Below are 21,319 nucleotides of genomic sequence, written 5' to 3'. Positions count from 1 at the left end.
TATTACTAAATTTTCAGAATGTCTACATACAGCAGCTTTGTCACTGTCATTGTTACCGTTATAGTTTGTACTTATGGACATGATTGTAAAGAATACAGCCTGACACCATCAGACCAATCTCTTATTGATATGATGAAGCATTACTTGCATACTTCCCGGAAAGCAGACTGTCCTGTAACAACTTCACAACATGGTAAGCCTTTCTGCATTCAATTTCCCTTAAAGTTTTGATCGCATGAATTGACAATCTATTTTTGAATTGATGATCATGCGACAGTAGTTAACTAGTGTTTAAATCTGGTAAATTTGCATCAAAAAGGTACAAATCAAAATAACAAACAAACAAAATGTAACCAATTAAAAAAACTTACTCCAAGGCAAATTCTAAAAGGATAAGTCCAAACAAATTGTCAAAAACAAACGGTATTTAAAACAACTGCCATATCCCTATAACGGAAATTCGCAGAACTCCAATAGAAGTAAACCAATATATGATGACCAGGCAAGACTATCCACTTATGCACTTATGTACGCATCACCCATCACGCAAATGCAAAGATATTCATTCATTGTCATACTCAGGAAGAGGAAACCAGCATTAAAGTTACAGATCAGACGAGCGGACCGCAGAAAACTTTAAACATTCTTTCTTATGAAACTGTTTGGTGTGATCATCATATAAAGAATTTAGCTTTTGTTAAATTTGCAATTGTATAAACATTTTAAGATAAATTAACGATTTACTTTGTATATTTAAGATATTGGTGTGACATATGTCAGATGGGGGAAGAAAACTTGTCCTGAAAATTCGGACATTGTGTATACAGGTATGGTGTTTTCCCGTTATTATCATGTTAAGTAAATGTAGTTCGTTTAAATCGTATACATGTACTTTTGTTTTTTCTTTTAAAAATCTATTTGTGCCTGATTAAATCAAATATGTAATAAAAAATATACCTTCATGTGCTACTTTTTGAGTAAAATTCGGATTTGTGGACATATTTTTCTTTTCGACAGAAATACATAACTTTTTTGTTTTAAAAGATAAACACAAGCTGTATTTTGCTAAATTATTTGTAAATTCTGTTTTATATAACTGTCATTTAAATTTTTGCAATTTGTTTTTCAAATAACTCATATTTATCAAATGTTCACGAATGTAGAAATAAAACGTCATTTTTTTGCTGTAATTTGTCAATTAAAAAAAATTGCACTATTTACGTTTTTATAAAAATTGGCACACATAATCTTCTTACGTAATCAAACCAAATGACATTTTAAAAAAGAGGGGCCCATGAACTCGTTTTCAAGTTAGATAAGTTTGAATGATAAATATCAGTCGAAAACTGAATCTTTTCGAGATAAGTCATAGTTTGACGTCGCGAAAATAACCATTTACGTTAACAACGTCATTTACCCCCCTGTAACTGTATCGTATACCCTTATAGCTACGCTGAAGTGCGGTGGTCTCTCTGTGACATTGAGTATACAAGCAAAAAAGACACGAGATGTTTAAATGAAATAGCATCATTAAAGGAGCAACTATTTAACTTCTGAAAGGGGTAGGGTAGGGTATTTGTCCGAATCCGAATTTTTTTTAACGCAACGTTCAGTTTAAATTTAAAAAAATGATGTTTTTATCATTCAATTATCACAGAAGCCACAATGCGACGGTGTTATAACATGTATAACAAATCACGATTTATCTCGGAAATAAAACAACATTATATCAACTTGATATAACAAAAGATTGCTAATACTAGCAATTTGTTTTTTGAAATTGTCTACATGAAATCATGTGAGGTTTACTTTAAGATAAATCAAATTTAATATATAATTCTTTTTTTGCAAAACAAACAAAAACCAATTTTAGTTATGGCAAATACATGGACAAAACAAACATAATGAAAACTCGACAAAATTATAATAGATATGATAAAAACAGTGATTGGTCTCCTTTCCTCAGTTTTAACGAATATAAAGATAAATATACTTTATTTACAGTGCAAAAAGTTTGCGGCATAATTCTGGAACACTGATTCGCCCATTTGCTGATCAAATTTATCTTTCATGCACTTTGCTCCTCATAAATTGCGTCCACATGTAATGTAAAAAACTTTCCTGGACTTGAAATGTTCGTTTATTTCGTTTTCCCTCCCTTTCCTCAGTTAGCACGAAACCTTCATCTACAATTCTATCATCCTGCCTTTGAATCCATGTTGTATTTGAAAACGTCACACTATTCAAGCATCATGTTAAACCATCGCACCTCCGCGTAAGGACCATCGTACTTCGGCGTGGAACATCGCACTTCAGCGCGACCATCGCACTTCAGCGTCCCAATCGCACCGCCGAATCCTACAAATATATAATTCTATGCTTGAGAATAATATCTTTTTTAACCGTATATTTATATATTTGATGATGTATATTTTAGATATATTAAAATTTACTTATGTTTTATCTTCAGGTTACTGTCTCATTAAACCTTACAAAAAACTTTTGTAGCACAAATAATTTACTCCCCCTATAGTAGGTTTGATATTCATTAATTTAAAAAAAAATGTACCTGTTTGTTTCAGGTTTTAGTTAAATCTGAATATGTTACATGGCTAGGGTCTGGAGAAGGTTAAATTTATTGAGAGAGACACTTTTTAAAATAAAACATTTTCTAATGCTTTCTTAACAATCTACACCACAGATTCAAAGTCGAACTTATTGTCTCTACTACTGACATGTTGTTTATACTTAAAATTAGTTTGCGATATCTTTGTCATTTTAACGTACAAATATGAATATATAATCTAAAATACTTCATTTGTTTTGTAATAAGATAATCAAGTTAATCTTAATCAGGACAGGCTGGAGGTCAATCTAATTAAATTTAAATCTCCGCACTCACTTTTTTATGCTCAGTATTTAGTTTCACTAGGAAGGTTTTTATTCACTGTTCTATGTCTTTTTGTTGATTTTCGTTTTTCTCGTGGTTTCGTCGGTTTTTCCTCAACTTTTTGATTGTCCATTTGCTATACCCCGCTTCTTTTTGAAGTTTTTAATACCTTAATATTTTTTCCTAATCTAATTATATCAAAACATTTGTTATAATTTGACTCTGATTATCTAAACTTTTATATAAGCTTATTTTTTATATTCTGTGATGAAAAGGGTCCAGATTCTTAATAATATTTGTCTTGAAAAAATATTTTTTCTATCATACGATTGAAATAAAATTTAAATTTTACACACGACAAACGTATACAGTTTAAACTAGAATTACCTGGTGGAAAAAACATGTGTCTGTGTTATTCAATTTATTATTTAGGCTAAAAAAAAAAAGCAACAGTAGTGTACAGCTGTTCGAAAGTCATAAATCAATTGAGAAAAAACAAATCCGGGTTACATAATAAAATCGAAGAAGACAACGAAACAACAGAAACACTAAAATGCAACAAAAACCCATACGACAATGCAACGCACACAGACACGAACTATAAGATAACAATTGCCATTTTCATGACTCTGTACAAGACATTTAAGACAAAATGGTGGGTTGAACCTGGTTTTGTGGCTACTTTTTCGTCTACATAAGATTCATCAGTGACGTTCAGGTCAAAATAGTAAAGAAAGCCAAACAAAGATGAAGAGTATTGATGACCCAAAATTCAAATAAGTTGTGCCAACGGTTTATATTAATATACATTATTTAATTAATCATTTTCTTTTTCTCACGATGCCATTTTTTAACGCATTATTGTTTTACATATTTGCAATCTGCAACACGGATTCAAATTCGTCTTTATTGTCTCGACTCCTGGAATGATATTACCTAGAATTCAAATACAACTTTTTGCGATATCTTTGTCATTGTTACAAATACATAATCAGAAATATCAAATTTGTAATAAGATTACTTAGAACCTATGCAGGTCAAGCTGGAGGTAACCGATACGATAACAAAGGAGGAGGTTCTAACTACCTCTGTTTACCCAGTGATCCAGAAAATGGCGAAGCATACTCCTATGGAAATGATGGACTATATGGCGCAGAGTATGAGATAACTTCCAGCTCAAAACCATCCGGTTTACCTGCTAGTTTGACCCAAAAAGAGGTCCAGTGTGCTGTATGCAGGCGGAAAGGAAAAGTTTCTGTTTTAATGATACCAGGTAATTACATTTTAGACATTTGCTTGTACCAATATTTGAAAAGTTTAATAAATATGTTTTAAAATAATTGGTCCAATATTATAGTATTAATTAATGGGTGATTTTATAATGGCCCTGTTATATGTCCAAGGTCTGTAATAATGGTCGAGGACGTCTGTTATGGCCCGAGGCAACGCTGAGGGCCATTACAGACATCCGAGGCCATTATTACTGACCGAAACACCCATTTCTTAATACATTTATTAAACAACTGAACACAAGTGTATGTGTTGCTGCCAAATTGATGATGTACTCTCTACTCTTTTAATGACAGTTAATTTGAAAAAAATAATTTGTACTTCACCATAATAAAGCTGTTAATATACCAAATATCCCAGATATTAAGTTGACAGAAGTTATGTGTTGAAAAACAGGATGAACATTGATCCCTATATATGGTTCCTCTAATGTTGGTTGCTGGTCACTAAATTAAATAAAATACAAAAAAGTCTTGTACTTATATTATTTTCAAAACATAATTAAATTTCATTATATAATATATCATATTTGATATTAACAGTGTTTTTCTGTAATGGCCCTGTTTTTTCTGTAATGGTCCTGTTTTTCTGTAATGGCCCTTTATATATGCCCAGTTTGTCTGTATTAAGCCCAGTTAAGGTTTGTAATAAACAGTCATTTTTGGCAATAATGTACTTACATTGTAGTTGGTTAATAAAAACCTACATTGTCACATCATATTGTTGATTATAAATATGAAATAATCTTGTATGCAACTGCTTTAAATTATGCTTTGTTCTGTATTATCGCAATCATTATTTCAAAGTATGAAGTATATTTTAAATATGTTTTAATATAAAAATATCATATTTTAAATTTCTTTTTTTCATAATTAAGGAAGGAAGTCCTGTTACAAAGGCTGGCAATCAGAGTACAGCGGTTTTTTGATTAGTGAACACATTACTCATAACAATAAAGACTATATCTGTTTGGACGGGGATGCAAAACCATTGGACGATCGAGCATCCAATGAAAATGGTGCTTTGATCTTTCCTGTTAGAGCGAAATGTGGTAGTCTGAGATGTCCACCATACAAAGATAATACTGAAGTGCTTTGTACCGTTTGTACAAAATAAAAATAATGTAACGTTCTCGTTTTTTCACTTATTTTCTATGTAAAAGTTTATTTTACAGGGTAATATACTGTACTTCAGTTTAATGTCAAATATGAATAACAGGTTTCTTTATCATATGATATAAGTTTGTGTTTGCAGCTGTTTGCTGATATCGAGGTCAACAGGCAATGATTGTTCTTTTATTCCCGTTTTTTAAGTGAGGAACTCGTGAATGTTAATCAAGTTGTGTTTATCATTCTTTAGATTTTTCACCTGGTTAGTTATGATGTAAAAACCTATCGCAATTGATTCAAATCCTATACTTGTCTTTATCAATAGTCTGTCAACACTAGGGTTGTGAGTAAAAATCATGTAAGTGACAGGTGCATTTGACTCTAATCTTAGTTTTCTTATCGAAGATTGGTGGTTTTCTCCGGGCACCCTAGCTTCCCCTGCCAATAAAACTGAATGCCACGAAATAACACAAAAGTGCTAGAAATAGAGTTAAATACCAATTAATTAATCCATCGCTATGTTTTTACGTTATCGATTCAACAAAATTCATTCTTATTATTTAAGCATGAAAATTACACTTTATAAATATAAAAAAAAAAAAAAACGCGCTTTAGGGATTTACTTTCATTAGGAACACTCAAACTCAGGCTTTTGAAAGTCAAGGACGTATAGATAGGTACAAACGTTTGGATCAGTACATAAGATACATAAAAGAAATAGCCAAATTCAAGATCGACTTGATTGAGAGTGTTTCATTTCTTTATCTTTCAATTGAGAATTGAAGACATAAACATGCTAAAAATCATGTCATTACCGAAAATACCAGACTACTGCGCCGATGAGAACTTTGGGGACTTGCATTCAACCAGATGGGGAATCGACTATGCACCAGTAATTGAATAATTGGCATTTATTATTAATTTCACAATTGTCATATCTTAACAGGAAACAAGTAGATGATGTTCTGTTTGGTTTTCTTTTGCAATGTTCCTAGAAAACCTACTTGATATTATGATTCCCTTTAAAAATTTTAACAGCATACGATACGCAGTATTTTCGTACTTTGTCCCTAAGTACGAGTGTCCGAAACATGTATCTTTTGCTTGATTTAAATGACAATTTTATGGAGACAAAAGAAAATTCAGAGTATTGCATTTCGGGTCAATACGTCAAGGTTATTAGAAACTTTTTGTTTCGACAAAATGTTTCCTGATAGAAACTGGAGTTTCTCTTTCTTGATTGGAATGAAACTAATAAAGACGAGATATAACACATGAAAGGAATCCTAATGATGTGTATGTCAAAAATTTAAGGTTACTGTTACATAATATGAAATGAATTGAAATATCTATAGCCTAGGCAAAAGAAAGAAGCATATATTGGATCAGCAAATGAAAAGGGTCAAGGTCACTGTACTATGAAATAAAACAAAAGTTGATTTTGGTGTTGTATCCAACTATTAGTTGCATCAATATTTATAAAGGTGAAAAAATAGAAACATAGAAAGCATATGCATGTATTTTGAAACCGTGAAAATCAATTATTTTTCTCTGAATAAATATGCATTTTGTGGAGAATTACATCGCTGTGCCAGATTTTTACATGTTTACCTTAGCCATATTTGGCACTACTGTTTTGGAATTTTGGATCCTCAATGCTCTTCAACTTTGTACTTGTTTGGCTTTATAAATATTTTGATTTGAGCGTCACTGATGAGTTTTATGTAGACGAAACGCGCGTCTGGCGTACTAAATTATAACCCTGGTACCTTTGATAACTATTATCATATTGAGTTATAATAAAATTGAGAACAAAATGTGGAATATGTCATAGATACAACAACATGACTTAAAAGCAGAAAACAGCAGAAGGCTACAAATGGGTCTTCAATACAGCGAGAAAATCTCACTTTAAAAAGAATTGCATACCAGACGTGCGTTCTTTTACACAAGACTCATCACTAAAATCAAAAGAGTTGAAAAGACTAAATAAATTTTGAAATTGAAGAGCATTGAGTACTCTCAATTCTAAACAATGTGTGTAACACTGCTTCAGTAAGAAAATCCTTGGTACGTCGACAAATTAATAGTTGTGTAAACAGTTGGTACAAGAACACAGCTCGTTCGTAGTGCATTTCTTTTAGATAATTACGGCAAATTCAATAATCGTACCTTTTTTTTTACAATTATGGTGTACTAGTTTACGAACAAATTATATCAACAATACAAATCAATTGCTTTACTGTCTTTCTATTCCGAAACGATTGATTGATTAGGTTGTCTTTTTGTTTGTTTTATGATTGAACGATTGATTGACTAGTAGAACACATGTGATAGGAATCCTAATGATGTGTATGTCAAAAATTTAAGGTTACTGTTACATAATATGAAATGAATTGAAATATCTATAGCCTAGGCAAAAGAAAGAAGCATATATTGGATCAGCAAATGAAAAGGGTCAAGGTCACTGTACTATGAAATAAAACAAAAGTTGATTTTGGTGTTGTATCCAACTATTAGTTGCATCATTATTTATAAAGGTGAAAAAATAGAAACATAGAAAGCATATGCATGTATTTTGAAACCGTGAAAATCAATTATTTTTCTCTGAATAAATATGCATTTTGTGGAGAATTACATCGCTGTGCCAGATTTTTACATGTTTACCTTAGCCATATTTGGCACTACTGTTTTGGAATTTTGGATCCTCAATGCTCTTCAACTTTGTACTTGTTTGGCTTTATAAATATTTTGATTTGAGCGTCACTGATGAGTTTTATGTAGACGAAACGCGCGTCTGGCGTACTAAATTATAACCCTGGTACCTTTGATAACTATTATCATATTGAGTTATAATAAAATTGAGAACAAAATGTGGAATATGTCATAGATACAACAACATGACTTAAAAGCAGAAAACAGCAGAAGGCTACAAATGGGTCTTCAATACAGCGAGAAAATCTCACTTTAAAAAGAATTGCATACCAGACGTGCGTTCTTTTACACAAGACTCATCACTAAAATCAAAAGAGTTGAAAAGACTAAATAAATTTTGAAATTGAAGAGCATTGAGCACTCTCAATTCTAAACAATGTGTGTAACACTGCTTCAGTAAGAAAATCCTTGGTACGTCGACAAATTAATAGTTGTGTAAACAGTTGGTACAAGAACACAGCTCGTTCGTAGTGCATTTCTTTTAGATAATTACGGCAAATTCAATAATCGTACCTTTTTTTTTACAATTATGGTGTACTAGTTTACGAACAAATTATATCAACAATACAAATCAATTGCTTTACTGTCTTTCTATTCCGAAACGATTGATTGATTAGGTTGTCTTTTTGTTTGTTTTATGATTGAACGATTGATTGACTAGTAGAACACATGTGATAGGAACTCGTAAAACAAAAGAAAAGGCAACACATGAGATCGTGGAAACCGTATGAAAAACATGGGACCAACATATACATGCTTGCATTGTTTTATTGATTGACTGATTTAGGTAGTTTGTTTTTTGTTAGTTGGTTGGTTGAATAATAAATACATGGTATAGCATCTCTTGAAACAAGCAAAATAGAACAAAATGAGATATTGGACCCGTTTTAAACACACGTAACCGACACATGGATGCGTGTATGCATCGATTGATTGATTGATTGGATGGTTGGTTGGTTCGTTGGTTGTTTGGTAGGTTGGTTGATGGCATAAATAGTACGTGGGATAGGGTCTCTTTAAACAAGCGAAAAAGAAACAAATGAGATCTTGGACCCAGTATTAAACAGATTGATTGATTGATTGGTTGGTTGATTCATTGATTCATTGCTTAAAAGTTTGCATGGCACTGTCTCTTTCTACGCGAGGCATCGGACTTAGCGTCCATATTATGACTGAACGTGAATGCATACTTATATATCACGGACAGCCAAACGAACGGCCTGGATTTTCTGATTAATAAAAATCCTTACATCTTCCTTTTTTATAAATTTTCTCTATTTTCTACGGGCAGTCGGACTGCGTATTTGTTTTATTTGTTTTGTGTGAATTTTGTCTGAATTTGTAAGAAAAACTGAGTGACATTTTGTCTTGGAAGTTTTATTTCTGTTTTTGGATATGGAAAGTTTTATTCTTAACTTAACTATTGATTTTAATTTTACTGGTCATTGATGTCGGACCTTAAATTCTTCCTCGCCCTGCTCGTCCGAATTTAAAGTATTTAATCTCTAAATTCAATAGGCTATAAACAAGACAAACACAGATATAGGATTAGTTGATCGCAGTAACATATTATTTTCTCTTGCGATACAATATTTTATTTTACTTTATTGTACAGATTTCTTCGATTCAAACAACATATAAATACATGACATATTACATTGTTTCTCGTTTGCATTATTTCTTTTTCCTCGGCTAAAACCTCCAACGCCTGTTCGTACAATAAACAAAGCAGCAACTGTAAATATACCAATGTGACCAACTCTAATTCGACGCAACTGCGAGCACCTTCGATACTAATACATTTAAATGCCAAACTTTATATAGTACCATTAAATCCCGCCTGTAGAAACCGCCGAAACTTCCCTCGTGCATTATGCACCTATCATCAAACTTTATAAATAATACATACTGTTGTAGAACCAGTCTCAGAACTAGTTGTACTAGTTCCCATATATAAATAATTACTACAAATAACAAACGGGAAAACCCCAATTTCAAACGAAATAAAATATATATGCATGCATCTTTCGTACACATATTTACCTTAGGCAGCAACCATTTGATTTTCTGGGGGGGGGGGGGGGGGGCTATGTTTTTTTTTGGAAAAAAAAGTTTGTTTCCAGTTTTTGGAGAAAAAAATAATTTGTTTTCGATTCTGAGAAAAAAATTTGTCCAGAAAAAAAACCATAGCCCCCCCCCCCAGAAAATCAAATGGTTGCTGCCTTAGCACATATTTTCATTTTAATGCATGTATAGAAATTTTGATTGTATAATTTCACCAGGATATTTACGAATTTGTGGAGCGATTTTTATGACCTTGATTTTAAAAAACAAAAAGTTGGGGTATGAGCGTGACGCTGAATTGCCGATTTTTTTGTAAGCGTGACACGTGAAAGTCAAATGATTGTATCGTGAAAACGAGAAATAATTTATAGCGGGACACGGAAAATTTCAAAAAATGAGAACTGCATAGTATAAGCGGGATACGGGAATCTGACAAAGCAGTAAGCGGGATCAGGTATCAGACCAAACCCCCCGCCCAATGAGACCCCAGAATAAGATATTTATTTATCTTCATCATATTGTTACAGTCATGCCTTCAATAACAAATGTATTCCATGCATGCATTTTCATAAGTTACCGAATTAGCCCACATAGAGATCCAAAGGGTCTAAGATCATCAAACATGAATTATAGCATGCATGTCGTGTACAATAACCCAACTGTGCATTGTTTGACCTCTGTGGTAGTATCCACTCGCGGATCTAGACATTTTCATAAGTAGGGCCCAATAACTGCCTAAGAGGGGGCCCGCTCCAGTGATTCCATATGAAAGTAACCAAATGTTTTCCCAAAAAGGGGGCAACCCCCTGTCCCCCCTAAATCCTCCTCTGGTATCGAACTGTGCATTACGGATCATTTTTTTTTGTATCAAGGGTGCTCTACGTCACGTACCAATGCAAACAAAAAAGTTCGCCCACACACCTTACATTTCATGTTTTAATGACTGTGGATAATTTATGTCACATACCGTTTCACCTTATACAGTAAAAATCATGCAAGCAACAATCGAGTCAAAAACATTTATTCTACCAAAAACTGTCTTTTTCAGAATATGGAAATTGAAGCAGTTGAGGGTACAACTGGGAAAGTTAATCTTTTATAAGCTTTTCTGTCACCATTGCGTTTCAAGATGCATATTTCTCTGTTCGCAAGTGTATGTATTGCGTGGAAGATAACGTCCTCAAATGTACTCGTCTCTATTTTACACAGACTGCACTTAAACTCCGCCATATTAATCTTTGACTTAAAAATACAGAAATATCTTTTAATTTTTTTTTTAAATCAAGGAAAAACGTTATTTGAAGAATACAATATGACATTTTGAGAAGCGTTTTTGTTACAAGTGTGAAAAGCTATATATTTGATAAAGAATGAATGAGGAGTTTGTATTTCAATTTGAAAATACAATTTATCATAAATTCTAAAGTCATCAACTAAGTTTTTTCATTTGTTTCAAGTGCATTTATCACATAATTCTACAATAGACATACCCGCATATAACAGTGAAAATGAACTAGCTGGATTCGCACTTTATATACACTGATCAGGCGGACTGTAAATATATTTATATTTGAGATCTCACAAACATGTTTAACCCCGCCGCATTTTTGCGCCTGTCCCAAGTCAGGAGCCTCTGGCCTTTGTTAGTCTTGTGTTATTTTAATTTTAGTTTCTTGTGTACAATTTGGAAATTAGTATGGCGTTCATTATCACTGGACTAGTATATATTTGTTTAGGGGCCAGCTGAAGGACGCCTCCGGGTGCGGGAATTTCTCGCTACATTGAAGACCTGTTGGTGACCCTCTGCTGTTGTTTTTTATTTGGGCGGGTTGTTGTCTCTTTGACACATTCCCCATTTCCATTCTCAATTTTATTATATTGCCTATAACGAGAATTCATTTTCTTGATTCTTTTTCCAGGTAAATTACTGTCAAATTGCTGATAAAAAAATAATGATATTGTAATAGTACTTTAACAAAACGTTTACCAACTAATTTCAGAAAATATATGAATTGGAGAAATGTCTAGCAGGTATGGATTTCTTTTTCAGAAAGAAATTTGTACATAAGAAAGATTTGCATTTTAACAATAATATGAACGGGACTGAAGGCGATTTTCTTTTCATAGAACTAAAACAAAATATGTTGGAAAAGGCGGATAGTAGTGATAGACTTTGGTTGATAATTAAGATAAGATACCTTTACAACATGATACAATGTACATGTAGCTGCATAATTTAAAATTTTAATTAGCAATTTCTTCGTTTAATCATTTCATGGGCAATGACCCTTCAATAAAATGATGCGTACCATTTTGACCAAAAAATTTCAGTATGGACACTTATTTTAAATACAAAAGGGGAACTAACTTTGATTCAGTCAAAATAAAACGTAACATACTGAGGATATAATGAGCAATTTGGAAACAGTAATAAATGTGCATACTTGCCAACCTCTGACAATGAGAAATCATGTCATGACATGTCAAAAAGCGTCCGAAAACGCGTGACGTAGATGTTCATAATTTCACATTCTACAAGTTTGTTAATATAAAAAACAATAATCTACTGTAAACTTTTATTGTAATCAACAGTGGTCTGTTTTGCTGTTTTTAACACCACTAGGCACATATATCCAAAACAACTACCAGTTTGGTTACATTTACTTGATAACAAGGCACACACTATATCATGATTGTTGAGTTCTGTTCAGAATTCAGTGTAAATTTCTTTATAATTGAAAATGCTCTCTCACAGTCAGAATTGATATTTGGCTGAACTTAAATAGCTTATCAAGCTTTAGAATAGTGTTATAACGGTTTATCTAAGATGTCTTCTATTATATCTGCCATGGCTCCAAACAAACTATATATGTTGCTATTGCCAGGTCAAAACTGTGTAGTTCATCAGAAGACAGCTAATACTCTGAAAACTGACCAAATAGTTCCGTGATATTTCCATCCCCTATCAGCCTATGGCCTGAAGAAATCTGTTGGCTAGATTTGAATCTGAAAAAGAAAAATATTTTTTAAATTTGATTACCATTAAACATGTTAAATACCTAATCAAATAGCTACATTGTAGTTCTCCTCTTACATGTATTGTTATGAATGAAACACAGGGTACACAGTGAGTTACACGTCTCTCGATTATTTAATCGTAAAAACTAATCACAAACTACTTACCCTTTAAGGCCTTTGATGTGAGTCCATATAGACAAATAAACAATGACAACCAAACCAAAAAATTCAAAATTTTCGGTATTTGTCGTCTAATTATGTAATGAGCCGCTTTCTTTTACGGATGCAAACTTTCAAACAAAAATACAGCGCAAGAAAAAAAATTTATTGAAAAAAATGACCAAAACGAAAGACATTATAACAGAAACTTATCAACTCTACTTAAAAAAATATAGACGATTTTGTACTATTGGGGTCCGAGATTATATTTGACAGCTTCAGACATACTCATTTTAATTTCTTTAAACTTGACAAAATTTCTTCTTTGTTTTAATGTTCAGGGCGCCTTTTTACCATGCAATGTCATCACCCGACTTGCAATTGAAGGCATTAAACATGAAAACAAATTTAGGAAGGGGTATGTAAACCTTTTACAAATAATACACTGCTCACAGTAGGGACTATATTAAAATTTATAGACAACGAAATTTATAGTGCGATATTTTCGTAGAAGAAAACTCGGAAATGGCATCGTCCTCGTGGTTGTAAATACACTCATCATACATACCAAACTTTTCATATTGCTTACATTGATTGATTGATTTTTGGCGATACGTCCAGTTGCAAATATTTCATGCATGCTCAGGACGACAACTAATAGACAACTTTCGAGTTCGATGCATTTCCGTCAAAAACTTTGGTTTTAGTGAACGTCACTCGTGCGTTTAGGTGCGTCGTGACTTCCGATTCAATGTTGAGCGAGTGGTTGAAAAACTATAAAGCGATATTGCACGGATTAGTCGGCAAATTAAATTCTCATAATAGACAATCTGCACCGATGTCATTAAGGAATTGTGATTAGTTACCTAGTGAACAAACTTTATTCCTAGTTTATCCTGCACAATGACCACCACTAAGACGCTTGATGAACGCTTATAGTGCAGGGATACAGGCGAGCCCCTCTATCTGGTAAATGACGTCACAAAGGCGTGTATAATTGACGAGTTTTTTTCCGGTGACGGATGAACTCGAAAGTGGTCTATTAACAATAATATGCAAAAGGTACGTTTTTTAATTGAGACTATCCGAAATAAAATTGAGGAGAAATTGCGACTGCGACTGGGAAACGAGGAAATATTGGAAAGGGATAGAAATACTTAGCAAGCTACGGACCCCTAACATATATGTTGCAAAGGTTAATAACGTGTACAGAACCTGACACTCTCTTTACAAGTGGAATTGGATTTAACTTAACCATTCTAACTAAAAATACAGGTATGAAAGTCCCTTCATATCAAAAGTCAAAAACAAAAACTTAATCACACCAAACATGCCTAACAGATATGTTGCAAAAGTTATTAACGTGTACAGAACGTGACACTCTCTTTACAAGTGGAATTGGATAAAACTTCACCATTCTAACTAAAAATTCAGGTATGAAAGTCCCTCAATATCAAATGTCAATGTTTCATTTTCCGGACGTGGTAAGGATATTTCCTTATGTAGAATATGATGGAGTTAACCTTGATTCATAGCTAACCTAACTTTTTACATTAACAGACACATAAAATTTTACTGACAGCACTACTAATCTAGAATGATGAACATACCAATGATAATTCAATAACCCCGTAATGATTAACCACCATCAACAATGGCATGGTCCAAGGGGGTGTACATGAAGGTATTATAAATACCAGACTTGATATATTGAACGTCAAACAAGCGTTTCGTCTACAAAGACTTATCAATGACGTTCGAATCACAATCGTTTGAATGAGTCGCATTTAGAGAAAAAAATTCAAAAATGTTTTGCCAAATACAGATGTTTTCTATGGTAGAAAATCCTATTAAAGAACAAGTATTTCGAAAAAATATTTTTTTGTAAACCATATTTATGACTATATTAATCATCATTTATGTCACGACAGCTATAAATGCTGGTTTCTTTGGGTGGTTGTACCTTATCTGTTATAAAAAAAAATATACTTCCGTCACAAAAATTTGAGCGATATTTTTTTTATTTAAAACGTAGGATGTATTAATGTTCTCGTGATGATTTCCATTATCATTATACTTAGATCAATTATAACCCTTCTTAAAACTTACTGTCTTGTCTGGTTTTGATTGTAATTTTTAAAAATCAAGTTAAGGAACTAAAATGAGCGATATGATTTGTGACATTTTGCACACACTGTTTAACAGCTTTTTGATACCACTTTAAAATACAAATTAAATGAAAATCCTTCAAAAAGTGCACATTCGAAGTCAAGGAATGTAAATAAAATGAAAAAGTATTTCAAAGTTATCCTTCAATTTCCATTCATTCAAAACCAGTCAGAAGATTATTATTACAAATTAAGATGATTTTACTTGTTCTGGTGGATTGAAATAATCTATATAGCGTAATAAACTTTATTGTTTGCGAATACATTATTAATAGAATAGACGAGGTCTTGGTAAGAAATATGTTACAATAGAAAAACAAAAAAAGTTATAAATGAGCGGGACGTTATAGGGCTGTAAGCGTTAAACTTATGATTATCCAACTTTTAAACTACGGACCATGCATGTTAATTGTTCAATCCCAAAAACATAGAACTCCGAGGATAATTCAAAACTGAAAGTCCCTACCCAAATGGCAAATTCGTAAATGCATCAAACACTAGTAAAAAGCTAATGTGATTATTTGATTAAATTAACCAAATTATCCCTTCCAAGAATTTTTCAGAAAATAATCTATGAATTGATTTCGGATATATCTATCTCAATTTTATTTTTAAAAGTAACACAATTGAACACAATAATTTTTGTTTGGATTTCATAAGCTGTAACTTAGACTGTAAATCAAACTTTCGCCTAAAATGACAGAAAAGCACTTTATTAGTCCCTTTATACTTCATTATAATTTCTGATATGGAACTTTATTCTATTAAAAAAGCGACATGAGTATCATGCGCTCATGGCGCTGTCGAAGCTCTTTATTACCAACATATGCTTTACGTTTACAGGATCCAATTGAAAATAAATAACTTTGATAGGAGATCCTCGGAAATATATCAATTTATAGGGATATTTTAAAGGCTTGTTCGCAAGACTTTTTAGCTACAAATTGTGATGTCTCATATTTTAGACCACACTGTGGAATGTATTATTACGCAGGCACGAGTATTATTAATGACAACATTCACGTAAGAATTTCTTATTTGCATACCCCATCCCCACCTCAATCCCCTTTTGCATATGCATCAATATATCAAGTGAAGAATCAATTTTACGTTTTAATGAGAAAAAACAATATATGTATTGGAAAATAGTTGTCGCATTTTGAAATAAAAAGTCGAGCCGGATCATTATAGCACCCTACGTTCAAAAATAACGCTCTAACATGCCTTCAAAAAACGCGTTGTTTTTCATTTAAGTGCAAATAATAATCATCAGGGGTTTAAATGTTGATACAAATATAGATAGAAAGGTGTGTGATTACCAGTTCTTATTTAGCTATGGATCTAATTTTAGAAGCCATGTTCTATTTCCAATAAATCATTGGCTACACGGGATTGACATTACAATTAAAATTGCAACGTCAGATGAATTTTGAAAAAACGTCGGAGATCAAAATGGACATTTTGTTGGTGTGGTTTTTTTTGTCGATTTTCTATACCGTTTTTGGTTCTTAAAATCAAGACATTTAGAGCGTTTATTATAGGTCCGCTTCGAATTACAAAAGTTCAAAATAATCCTATCAGAAACGAAATAATTCTATCATGCCATGCTCTATGTCTGTGTCATTTTGGTCTCTTGTGGACAGTTGTCTCATTGGCAATCATACCACATCTTCTTTTTTATATCTATGCTCATTTCAAGATGGTTAGATATTTATATTTGTTAACATTTAATATCTCGCTCACACTCGGTAACAAGATATTGACAAATATAATGCCTACACATGTTAAAATTAGCAAAGAGCATGGCATGAAAGAATTATTTCTTAATTAGAAAACTATCCAACTTCAGAAAGGACGAGAATGTAAGCGGATATAGGTCACTATACGCCATTCAACAAGAAGCGACACCTATACCACATGTAAAATGTCCTGGTATGACAGAATGCGATACAAGTCAAAAGACTCTGCAATTAACAGATACTTAAAGTCAGAATTTACGACATATGCATGCATTGATGGTCGAAATAGTTTTTTTTTTTTTATTTCTGGCCAGTGAATTGATAGAGAACTTAAGGATGCCTTTGTTAGAAAATAACATTGAGGTCAACAGTATATGGTCATAGAAATCTAGGTTGTAGTTCTCGTATTTACATAAAATTGCCATGTAATGTCGGACTACAATTGAAACAACTGTCTGACTACCCTCAATACATTAAATTTCATATTTGTGAAAATCTGCATGAATATGTACGACTTACGTAATAGATAAGAATAAATCTTTAATATCTATTTTAATTTTTAAATTGGGGTGGATTTAAGGAGGTAGAGCGGATTGTATAATTCAGAATAACTCCTTTAATTTGCCAATTTACTACAATGAGGAGTTGTTGTATGATAATCAACCAGCCTATCAATCAGAGACCAAACAACAGGGAAGTATATAAGTTACCATACAAGCTTCACCAATTACCAATTTATTGTATAATTACAATGTATATTTTCCGGACCATAGGAGTATTTGGATCATATGCGTATGGACACAGTATGGTCAATATGTGATAAATTAGGAAGCTTGACAAGTGAAATCTGAATAATCAATTACAAAATATTGATAATCATTGTTACATGATAAAATTAAATAATATTTTACTCAGGAGTAAACATTATAATAAATGCATTGTTGCATGGTCATGATTGATGTTTCCTCACAAAAAAACCCAATATATTGACACCGCCAATAACTTTAAAAATATCTAAATGAACCGTTTAACAAGAAATCAACTGTTATCTTTCATAAGCAGTTATGTCATTGGACTCTATTTCATTGCTTTTTTATTTTTGTGTTTCAATTTTCCTTCTATAATGTTTAGTTCAATGAGTTAAATACTTCGTGCTCCTTTTGTAATCATACAAGTTTACAGTGACAGTAGTTTAAACGTGCTGCCTCTATTCTCATGTTTCAAATAATTTGTAAAAATAAAAACTTGAACATATTTGTAAAGTGTGCATAAGTGGAAATTAAAATAAAATAAAATAAAAACTATCTTAACACAAAAAAAAAAACCCAAATGCAACAAACGACAGGATGAACTTGACGACAGTATAAAGAAGCTTGAAAGTAACTCTAGCTTATGAATGCATCAGTTATACTAAGATTCAGACAGTAGATCAAAGATATAGGGATTTATAAAAAAAAAAGTAAAATCACAAAATTACCGAACTCTGTGGAACATTCGAACGAAAAGTCCGTAATCAAATGCCTAAATCAAAACCTCAAACACATTAAGGGACTACAACTATCATACTCCTGACTTGGTACAGGCATTCTCTCATGTAGACAAGTAATTAGAACAAGTCGTGATTGTATGAAAAAAGTTACAAATTATTTGAAAAATATCAATATGTTCTAAATACTCATATGGTCGGGTCCGTTTATAACTAAACGGGTATATATACTCATAAAGTCTGACCATACGCTTATGGTCGGACCTAATGAGAATACCGATATTGTCATAATTATACGCTTATGTATTCTACATTACTTGCATGCATTGTCAACAACAAGAATATGCAGATGCTACGATAATATATCGGACAAAAAAAGAAACACACAGTTCACAAAGCAATAATTACATTAGATGTATGTTTCATTATATTACGTTATTCTGATAGGCTATCTTCACATCACGTGTTATTCCTTAAGCAATTGCATTACACAAAAAAAAACTTATTCACGATAACACGAGGTCCGACAATAAAGTGCACAGGTGAATTAAATTAAAAAAAAAACGTGATTAAATTTGTATGTTTATGCTCGTAGCTAAAAATGTAATTATAAGTTTTTAATGCTTCTTTTTGTAACTTCATAGGGTTGTAAAAGCGTTGACAGTGCGCACATTTTTAGAATGTCCGCACTTCATACAAAATGTACTTCGGTCAATGATTTTACACCACAATGAAGTTACAAAAAGAAGCATTCAATTCTTAAATGATAGTTATCAAATTTTAAAGGTAACAGACTATGGTAATTTAGTACGCCAAACGCGCGTTTCGTCTACATAAGACTCATCAGTGACGATCAGTTCAAATTAGTTTAAAAGCCAAACAATTACAAAGTTGAAGAGCATTGAGGACCAAAAATTCCAATACGGCTAAGGTAATCTATGCCAGGGATAAGAAAATCCTTAGTATTTTGAATAATTCAACTATTGCAAACAGTAAATTTATAAAATTGACCATATAATTGATGTTCTTGTCAACGCCGAAGTGCTGACTACTCGGCTAGTGATACCCTCGGGGACAAAATGTCTACTAGCAGTGGCATCGATCCAGTGGTGTAAATAGTTATCAAAGGTACCAGGCGTATAATTTAGTATGCCAGACGCGCGTTTCGTCTACATAAGACTCATCAGTGACGCTCAGATTAAAATAGTTAAAAAGCCAAACAATTATAAAGTTGTAGAGCATTGAGGACCAAAAACATTCACTACAATGTTGTTGTTTAATATCTAAAAATAATAATAATAAACGCTAATTTCTTTAAATGCAATTAAAAATACTACGATTTAATTTCATTTTAAATGTCAAATTATATTGTTACGCTATCGAATGTGTTCGACACGCTATTTCAAAATTAAAAATATTGATCAATTCATGATATAAAATATAAAGAAGATACTGCATAAACGCTAACACGAATTCCTTGAAGTCAGTAAGGTAAAACAAATTAATATGTTCTTATGTTCTTTTGTTCATAGTGTTGTTATTTTGATATGTTATATTTTATTCTATTAAATGTATATGATTACTAGTACTCCATTTTCAGAATGTTCACATACAGCTTTGCCACTGTCATTGTTGTCTTGGTAGTTAGTACTCATGGACATGATTGTACCAAATACAGCCTAACACCATCAGACCAGTCTATTATTGATATGATGAAGCATTATTTGCATACTTCACGGAAAGCGGATTGTCCTGTAACAACTTCACATCAGAGTAAGAAAAAAGTAGAAAAATATACAAATCAAGGTAACAAAAAACAAGAAGAAAAAAAAAGAAAAATCGAACTCGGAGTCAGATCAAAATCAAATTACGGAACGACTGAAAAACAACTGCTATATCGAATAAACAGAGATTCGGAGATTAATGATGTGTCGACAAGATAAGACTTTTCCGTTATGCATGTATCACCCACAGTACAAATTCATACTCAGTCAAACTCTCATCATTAGAAAAGAGACACAACTGATAAAGTTACAGATCAGACAAATAGACCGCAGAAAAATAAATTATTCTTTCTAATCAAACTATTGGGTGTGATTATATTAATAAGTTTGCTTTTGTTGAATTTATATAAATGTTTAAAGAAAAGAAACTTGTTTTTTTTTTAATGAAAATGAGTATTCAAGTGATTATATCCTCACCAAAATGTTTTTTTACCAATTGAACTTGCATTAAATCATAAATATAAACGGGTGCCAAAGGCAAAAACATTAAAGGTAATGTATTAGATAAGATGGACTAAGCTCCTCCAGTAATTCATATTTAATACAGTTTTGTACTGTAAATAAATGTTTTGCTTTGTATATTTAAGATATTGGTGTGACATATGTCAGATGGGGAAAGAAAACTTGTCCTGAAAATTCGGAAATTGTGTATACAGGTATGTTGTTTTCATTATTATCATCAGTTTACGTAAATCAGAGAATTCCTACACATTGAATGAAGCGCTAGACTGTAAAGGACATTTGTTCTCGCTTACTACAGTTTTCTTTTCTTTTCATAAACATATAGTTCTGTACTTTTGAAGTAAATTTTTTACCAGGAATGTACACTCATATATATTTTAGGTATATTAAAAGAGAAGTTTTTAAAAAGAATAAGAATAGCTAATGCTTGTGAAA

At 32.2% G+C, this 21,319-nt stretch overlaps 1 protein-coding gene across 5 annotated transcripts in view; it reads left to right on the top strand.

The window, feature by feature from the left end:
* Positions 1–21,319, top strand: part of LOC143079396 (uncharacterized) — a 344,537-nt gene continuing 323,218 nt past the window's right edge. For 2 of the 5 annotated variants that reach the window (XM_076254714.1, XM_076254711.1), the window contains exons 1-2: positions 1–193; positions 759–827. In XM_076254714.1, the coding sequence (XP_076110829.1) occupies positions 19–193; positions 759–827 (244 nt within the window). In that variant the 5' untranslated portion in view covers positions 1–18. Of the gene's footprint in view, positions 194–758; positions 828–3,926; positions 4,164–5,057; positions 5,312–20,228; positions 20,412–21,009; positions 21,079–21,319 lie in introns of those variants that run through there. The other 3 variants (XM_076254710.1, XM_076254712.1, XM_076254708.1) reach the window with 2 other exon arrangements.

The sequence above is a fragment of the Mytilus galloprovincialis genome, chromosome 6, assembly GCF_965363235.1.
Source record: "Mytilus galloprovincialis chromosome 6, xbMytGall1.hap1.1, whole genome shotgun sequence".
NCBI lineage: Eukaryota > Metazoa > Mollusca > Bivalvia > Mytilida > Mytilidae > Mytilus > Mytilus galloprovincialis.
Note: the sequence above shows the minus strand (reverse complement) of the source record. Positions and strands in the feature narration are given on the sequence as shown.